This window comes from Lactuca serriola, chromosome 3 (assembly GCF_051521515.1).
Source record: "Lactuca serriola cultivar US96UC23 chromosome 3, Lser_US96UC23_V15, whole genome shotgun sequence".
NCBI classification, from domain to species: domain Eukaryota; kingdom Viridiplantae; phylum Streptophyta; class Magnoliopsida; order Asterales; family Asteraceae; genus Lactuca; species Lactuca serriola.
In genome coordinates this window covers 248,782,059-248,791,377 of record NC_136410.1, presented here as the reverse complement: position 1 = coordinate 248,791,377, position 9,319 = coordinate 248,782,059, and the positions used below count along the sequence as shown (strand labels likewise).

The window sequence follows — 9,319 nt, the reverse complement described above, 5'->3', positions numbered from 1 at the left end:
TTTTATTGTTTAATACGATCAAGAGCATTATAGTCACCAACATCAACAAAAATATGAGAATTATAAGCCAAAACAAAATAATTAGTCCAAACAAAAAATGTTTGTCAAATGTGAATCTTTTTCAAAAGAAAATGTGAAGGTTTCTTAATTAAAAAAAAACCTTAGGTTTTAAAATATAAAGTCTTTTACATAATTAACCTTGTCCTTTATTAAACTAATCCTTTAACTAAATTATCATAATTTTTTTTGGAACAACAAATCTAACATACTCCTAAACTACTCATAAATCCACTATATCCAAATGGTATTTAAACTTTCAACCTATGGATGGCAAACAACAACTAATACCATAATATAATTTAAACTTTAACGTATGACTAATACAATAAATATGATAAAAATATTTAAATTAACTTAATAAAATTGCGTGTACTTATATTTACTCACAAACAAATATACATTAATAAAGTCAACTTTTAGGTTCTTTTGAATTTAGTTGAAAATAATCCAATAATTGTTTTGTCAAAAGCATGGATAACCGAGTCATCAAAATTATTCTCAAACAAAGCATGCTTCATGCTTTGTATTGTATTCTAGCCAATTATTATCTTTTATGGACTTTTTTTATATCCCTCGAAATGTAAATTGAAATATAAAAGCAGGGTTACAATTATAAGTTTTTCCTTTTTTGAACGGTAATTATAATTTATAAGTATTAAAAAAAGCAGGATAAAACAGTTTAAAACTATAGCAGTCCTTATATGATCACTAATTGGTCTATACATCATATTGTCACTAAAATCTTTTATTTTCAACAAGTGTAAGACGGGTTGGTCATTTTGACAATGTTGGTGCTTGGAAGTAATAACACGACTCATTATCTTCCTCCTATTTTTACTATTTCAATTAGCCTCACATTATTTTCTCTCTGCTTTCCATTACTTCCCTTGACCTTAGAAAATAAGGTCACCCATCACTTTTCACTACTTATTTAAGTGAATATATAACAATTATAATTTAATTATACTAATAGGATAAATAATAAAAAAGGAAATATTTTATTAATTCAAAGTAAATAAAAATATTACACAAAAATTAAAATGAAGTTATGAAACTAAAACATAACAATAATTAAAACAAGTCTACTTGCTATATCTTTGTTGCCCAAGAAAGCAAAAGAAAACGATAAAATACGCAATGATTTAACATGATTTAATCGATGTGACCTATACTCACGGATAGAAACCAGAGGATTCAAGTTAAATATTATAATTTCCTAAATGATACCTTAATAAGAAAAAGGGGGAAAGATCTAAAGGATAATGTAGTTCTCAATTTGTACACAATTTGTCCTCATTGTTTTTTTTTTCTCTAAAATAAGCCATTGAATTTATTATTACATTCCGCCCTTATCACCAACTACTTCAAGTTAAATTCTCAGTTTGTACAAATTTAGTCCTTAATATATATTTTTTTCAAAATAAGTCATTGTTATTTTTTTATACAGTCAATCCTTATGATAGATTTATTTAAGTTTTGTGTACGTGATATCTTATGTGACTCGTCTAGGCAGTGGAATCAAGTATTACTTGTTTTGGTTTTAGTAATAGCATTGTACTTTTGATATTAGTAACTATTATAGTACACTACCCACTATATTTAATAGCAATACAAACATTATTCAATAGCAATACCAACTACATTACATCAAATGAATAAAATACATTAGCTATAATGATTTCAATTGTTGTAAATGGTCCATATTCACAATATTTGGTAATATTACTATTAATCACATAGTACTTTTAGGTTACACTAAGGACATATTAAGCAAGTATTGACATGAGATTTTATTCAATTTTGTTAATTTACTAGTGATTAATAAATTAATAAAAGTCTACGACGTGTCTCTTTAGTCCTCTCGACATAAAATAAAAACTTATTTGTTGAAAAATAGTCACAATAAGTGTTAGTATGTCTTGGAAGGGCAAATTCCAGCGGGGAGAAAGCAATCGCAAAGAATCGTGTTGTCTGCTAATTGAGATAGATGAAATTAAAGCCTAAGACATCTTTTTAAAGAAAACTAGAGTATCAACATTATCTGACCGATTCGTTAATTAATTTATTAATATAAGTGCGAGACGAGCCACATGTGAGAACACCTCATGTCCCACAAAGGATGCTACATAAGCAAAACCTAAAAAAACGGTCATAAGAACTGAATATGTACAAAAACAATGATTTATTTTGCAACAAAAAACATTAAGGACTAAATATGTACAAACTGAAAACTTAGCTTAGTCAGTCATAAGGAATAAATATGCACACAACAAGTTACAAGAAAAAAAAAACAATAAAGGCTAAATATATACAAAATGGTCGTTTTCCTTGAGAAAAAAAATTGGAATTATAATGTTGTAATAAAAAGAAACGAAAGTAGAATATTTATAACACACATATATATAAAAGTGCATTGCTATTTCTCGCCTTCAACACATATAAGAATGTCTAGTTTCATTTCTCCCTATTACAATACCGTGCTTTGAAAAAACAGACCCTACTTAGCAATGGCATCTAAAATGTAAATACAAAGCAAATTTTGCTGCTATAACAAAAAAAGAGATTACAATGTATAACTTGATAGATTCTCCAAACATTTAAAAGTACAAAGACTAATTTTGAGATTAGCTTAAATGGCAAATTTGGTTAATCACTTTTGTACTTATGCAATGGCTAAAAGAACCAAATAAGACATTTACAAACCTATATCGCAACAAAATCTCAACAATTAATCCGAAAAGGCGACAAAAATAAAGCCTCAATGTCTAAAAAGTTGTTGGATCTTTGTATCTCTTGAAGATAGTTTCGATATCTGTCATGACATCAGGTGATAAAGGTCTTTGGGTTGTTAAAAAAGCATCAATATCTTCTTTTAATTGTTCAACGGATGTTGCACCGATGATTGTGCTTGTCATGAATGGACGGTCTCTCACAAATCCAAGTGCCAGCTCAACCGGACTTAACCCGTGTTTCTTCGCCATTTCAATGTATTGTGTTGTAGCTTCCTATATAATATAATAGAAACTAGAAAATATCAATCAAACCGAATTTGTAGTAGACTTGATTTCTTATAAAAAAAATAAGGGCATAAATATAAGGGGAATCTTAGATAAAGTCCCAATATTTAGGGGCAATTTATGGTTTAATCCCAAATTAATTTTTGTTTACAGAAAAAGACAAATTACCGGATAAAACGTCCGAATAACCCTTTTTGGCTGGTTTCGCTAATTTAGCTGGTATTCCGTCTTTTTCGTTAATTGGTCAAAATATTGAGATTTTTCTAAAGATTGTGTTATTTTGTACCAATAACCAAAATATTGAGACTTTTTTGAAGATTACTCTTGAACTAATTTTGGTTAACGGTAAAAAATAACGTAATCTTCAGAAAAGTTCAAATATTTTGACCAATTAACGAAAAAAGACCAGATACCAGCTAAATTTGCGAAACCGACCAAAAAGGGTTACTTCGAAGTTTTAGCCGGTAATCTGTTTTTTTTTTTTTTTTTTTTTTTTTTTTTTTTTTTTTTTTTGTAAACAAAAATTAATTTGGGATTAAACTGTAAATTGGCCCAAAATATTAGGACTTTATCTAAGATTTCCCTATATGTAATATCTTAGACATAATCTATGGAAGTTGTTCTATTATTTGTAAAATATTTACCCTTAGACTATGCTTGTTACACGTAACTAGACCAGGCGGGACTAAACAAGCTTTCTAGGGTTATTTTGTTGATATAGATGAGGAGGGTATTTCCGTCTTTTTCAAAAGACGAGATCGAGAATAAGTGTGTGCCACACCTTTCTTGGGCGGGAACAAAATTGCAATTTGCAATCTTTGTCCTGCACAAAAAGGTGGAACAAGACGAGACAAGACATGGACCCACTCTTGATCTCTTGTTGGTGCAAAAGACGTATATACCCTCCTCATCCTCATCATCAAAATAGTCCTAGAAAGCTTGTCCAATGCCTTCTAATCCATGTCTCGTGTAACAAACGCAGCCTCCGTGAAGACAACAAGAAAATTATGGACATTTGTAAATATCACAAATTTTGTTAGTAATGATGATAATGGGCAATTAGGTAAATTTGACATGTTTGTACTCCTGAAAGGAAATTGATATAAATAATAGTTAAATGACGATAAGATAATAAAAGTTAAAGTGATGAAAAAAAATACCTTGGAAATGGATTTATTGTATCTTTCCATGTATCCAGGGAAAAGCTGAAGCCTTCCTTTTTTAGAAGCTTCAGATTCTGAATCCAAATACTTTCCAGTTAAAGCTCCACCAGCCAATGGTGAATAACAAAGTAAGCCAACATTGCAGTTATATGGATGGCATACTTCAACAAGATCAACTGCAAAAAAAAAATGGTTTTAGAATTGGAATTTGAAGAAATTGAAAAGGTAGGATGTTTCCATTCCTTTGTATGTTTCTGTTTGGTTTGTATATCTGTGAAAGGATTTATAGTGTAGATAATGACAAATGACAGATTTGCCCTCTTTAGATTTCTTGCTCACGAAACTTTTATCAAATACTAGTAGGTTTATTTACATTACCCTTTTATCCATACATAACAAGAAACACGAGAGAACAACCCAGCATATTACAATGTTAGTAATAGGGTTTAGAAAGGGTATTTCAGTCATTTATACAAATGATTGAACGAACATTGGAATTGAATTCCATGAGTTTATAAAAGGAAAGTTGTAGGATTTTTGTGAATTCCATAGTCATTTGCAATCAAACTTCGGAATGGAATTAAAGTCAACAAACTACCTTCAAACTTGCATCTTACTAACAAACTATAACTGTTTTGAATACTAACAATCTTTGGAAGTCCTTCAGCTTTTGCAGCATTAATGAATTCCATTACTCCATATGAAGTTTCATTTGAAACACCAATGTACCTCACCTACACATACAAATAACTCATTATTAAAAATTATTACAAAAAAAGACCAAAGTAATAGTTTTGATTCAAAAATCTATAAAGTGAAAGTGAAATAAAGAAAGTGTATCATTATTATATTCATTACCTTTCCTTCATTAATGAGTTCTTGAAAGGCTCTGAGTTGTTCAACAAATGACACACTTTCCCTCCATTTGGAAGGATCATAAAAGAACTCACCAAACAATCCCACATAGCGATCTGGCCTGGAGAGAGAAAAAAAATAATAAGGGCAAATTTGTAAAAACAGGTGGAATTCCCTATATTGTAATCCATATAAGACTTGAGGAAATATTTAAGTATATAAACATTAGTTCACTAATGTTTCATTAAGATTTACAGAGAGTTCACATGTATGCATTTCATAAGCACATAGCATATCTATTGGTTACTTGTTAAAGATTCATTTGTACAATTTGGTCCTTCAACTTTAAAAATTATGCATTTTTAGTGTGATGTTTTGTATGTAATATATATGGGAAAGCTATTCCAATGCATATATGTGTTATATTTCTATAGTATGAGGCATATATAGGAAACTAACCAATGAATTTGTAATAAGTCAATGTAATCAGTATTCAAACGTTTCAAGCTTTTCTCCACACTTTCTTTAATATTTGCAGCATCAACCCTTAGAACTTCTGCATTGTCTCTTATGTAACTTAATCTATCTGAGTATCCAGACACTTTAGTGGCTAATATAATCTGAAATATACAAATGCCCAAAGTGGAAATAAACAACATTATAAGATAATGGAAATATGGAATGAAACTCAATAATAAAACTTAAATATGAAACTCAATAATCGAATGTTCTATACATTGATTTAATTATAGTTATTGAAGTTTTTGTATACAAAAGATCAAAAATTAATCTTATTAAAAGGTTTTTAAAACCCAAATACAGTTATAGTAAAAAAAAATTATAAAAGTTAAACTTAGTTTTATTAACAGGTTATTAAAAACCCAAATACGATTCTAGTGACTTCTAGAAAACAAAACTTTGATAAAACTAAAATCGTATAACTTTTTTAAAAGATTGTGTTATTAAAATAATGATATACAAAGAGACTGAAAATAGAGAAAAGTATACCTGATCACGAGGTCGAGATTTCAGCCAGTTTCCAATATAAACATCGGTTAGTCCTTGTGTCTCCTTCTTCATTGGAATTGGATACTTTGAAAGCATGTAGCAGTTCAAATTAGTTAAATAATCACTTGAGAAGGAAAATCTGAAAATCATATGACTACTGAATGATTATTTATTACCATTTCTGCAGTGTCTAGAGTATTAATCCCATGTTCCACTGCGTAGGAGAGCATTTCGTGAGCCTCCTTCTCGGTGTTCTGTTCCCCAAATGTCATCTGGAAATTTAGCATGAAATAGCAATTATCAGAAAGAAAAGAATTCAATTCCAATATATATATATATATATATATATATATATATATATATATATATATATATATATATATACGCTGAAAACCACATTTGAATGGGATTTAAGTTCATAAAAACGAAAGAAAGCATTGAGATCTGAAAATTTTGATGAATAAGATGAAACTACAGCCGAAGTTTTGTATCCCCAAATGTCAAAACTGAAATTTCTAGGGCAAATACAAAAATGCAGATACATTGATAACCCACAAGAATACCTGAACGAGAGTTACGTTCATAGAAACTGTAGGAAGAAGGAGAATTGGGAAATTTGATGAAAAAAATAAGGAACTCACAGTGCCGAAAGTAATTTCACTGACTACAAGATTGGAATCCCCAACTTGATTATACTGCATTGCGCTCCTTTGTGGTTGTGCCATGGCTGTGATAGTGGTGGCGAGCTTCTTTTTGTTGAAGAAATTCCTGACGGAAGATGGAAATGAGAAGTAAGAGGTGGAGGTGGAGGCATTGAAAGACGAAATGCGGCTGTTGTTGTTGTTGTTGGAGAAGAGGGGTTGAATTATAGGCGAAGAAGATGAAGCCATTGGATGATTGGAAATTAAGTTGTAGTTGTTGTTATTGGTTAATTTTCGCGGCCATTTGGATGAAGGAATTGGATAGACTTGGGAACTACACAATGGCCGGGGTGGGATTGGACATGTTTATTTGTTAGGTGTAAATAGAAAATAAATATAAATAAGTTGACAATAAAAAAAATATTATTTTATAAGACTAGACTTTAATCAAACAAAAAACAAGTTATTAAATAAGTTAACCGTAAATCAAGGCTGTCAAGATCGGGATCCTACCTAAGATCGTTTTTGGATTTGCAAGATCAGGATCCAGATCCTAAGATCTCACAAAATAAAATATAATTTTAATTTATAATATTTAATCATGAAAAATATTTCAAACATTTAATTTTTCATTCAAAAATTATAAAAACTTCAAAAACATTAGTCATAAGTCACAATAAAAAATTATAAATGGTAAAAGACATAAAATGGTAAAAAAGATTTCATTTGCAAAAAAAAAAAAAAAATCAAGGGAAGGTAGGATCGGATCGGATCGGATCTCGACTCTACAATCTTACGATCCTACCTGCAATCCTACCCCAAATACGATCATTTTACGATCTGAATCGTTTTTCATACCTAGGATCGTATGATTCTACGATCAGGATCGCGATTTTGATAACCATGTTGTAAACATACTCCGTTTCATTTAAAATACATGTTAAATGTATTTTAAATAGTTAAAAGAATTATTTATTGGGTTTATGACATTAAAACATTGACGAATTTACACATTTAATCAGTCAGTAGATCCTTAAAGTTGAGTTTTAGTTGTTATGATAAATAGGAGCTATACCCTAAACTAACAGTTTCCAGGTTACTTTAAGATTAATAAGTTAAAAACAACATGGCCTACCCCCAATTCCCCCAAAAAGTCATCAACCCTGTATTCACTGAAGTCTCGTGCAATCAGGTGTAAGCTGCAGCGCACCGACGACGTCAAATGGTTCATCTTGTTTGACCATACTTTCATGGAAGACACTTGACCAATAGAATGTGACGTTTGTGGTTTCGAAATAGCGTTATGGCTAGGGATAGTCAAACCAACCATTTGGCCATAACTAACAGATGTTGCTTTTGGGTGAGGGGATGACTGAGTCGGTGGACGCATACAAAGACCTTAACTCAATACAATACCAGATTCAGTGGAACAAGCTACGAGAACAAGGGAAGTGTATCCTCTTTTGATGGGACCGACATTCAAATTTCAACAAAGAAAGACACAGATTCAGTAAACGAGTATAATGAAAAGCATCGTTGTGAGTTCCACCCTTCATTTAGATCCAGATGGGGTAACAACGAACACCGGTCAATGGAATGTCAACCATTTTAAGGAAATCCCATCCCTTCAAGACATCTTCCACTTGTGATTCCTGGAAATGCGAAAATGGAGAGATTAGAGCTGTTGAGTTGTTGAATATGCTTCAACAACTACAAGATCAACTCGAACGAACAAACGTCTCGATGGAATTTCAAATATTGGGTTCGATCTTCTGTGTTTGTGAGGAACGGGTAGCAAGTGCCAAATTTTGTAGGTTTTTATTTGAAACGAGAATTGAAATATCTATTATTTACATTTTAATCGGTATAAAGTATGAATGAAAAAAATGGGGACCTTATAGTTTTTAAAGGACATACCTTAGAATAGCTCAATGTGTCAATCAACTTAAAATATAAGGTATGTCTCAATCCACTTAAAATAACTCAATGTCTCAATCAACATAAACGTTAATCATCAGGTAATAGGCCGATTTATTTAAAATTAAGCAAAAAAAGAAAAAAAAATATCAAAAGAGTGTTGAAAAGGTAGAAGAAAAGAAGATTGAGAAGAAACTAAAAGAAGATTCTGGTTATGACTACAATTATTGTAATGGGCAAAACCATCTTGCACAGGATTACATGTTGAGGAAGTAAGAGGAGAAGAAGGAGAGAGTAAAAGACGAAGCTTATTGTTCAGTGAAAATCAAAGAGCTTCATGCAAAGTCAAAGAATCTCTCCATGACAGCGAACAATTCAAATGATGATGATGGAACTTACCAGATTTGGTCTTTTGGTTCTAATGAAGAGGAGATGCATCATCTGACGCATAGAGGTATGTATGCACTATGGTGATCATTTTGAGAAGAATAACATGTTCGAAGAGTTTGAGAAGGAGAGTGAAGAAGAGAGTGATGAGGAAGAAGAAGTCATCGAGGGAATATGTTTTGTGTCAACAACTTCGAAGTCTCCCATAACTAAGAAGGTACACGAACTCCTTATCTCTCTTAACGTTCCTTTAAATTCTTACAATGCTATT

General features: G+C 30.9%; 1 protein-coding gene across 1 annotated transcript; it reads right to left on the bottom strand.

Moving 5' to 3' along the window:
- Positions 1–2,621: 2,621 nt before the first annotated feature.
- LOC145093856 (uncharacterized) lies at positions 2,622–7,100 on the bottom strand. Its single transcript, XM_079032108.1, has 8 exons — positions 6,745–7,100; positions 6,280–6,375; positions 6,104–6,187; positions 5,555–5,715; positions 5,099–5,216; positions 4,839–4,974; positions 4,238–4,416; positions 2,622–3,065 (listed from the first exon to the last, which is right to left on the bottom strand). Exons 1-8 carry the CDS (start codon positions 6,991–6,993, stop codon positions 2,826–2,828), a joined length of 1,263 nt encoding a protein of 420 aa, XP_078888234.1. The 5' UTR covers positions 6,994–7,100; the 3' UTR covers positions 2,622–2,825.
- Positions 7,101–9,319: the final 2,219 nt, after the last annotated feature.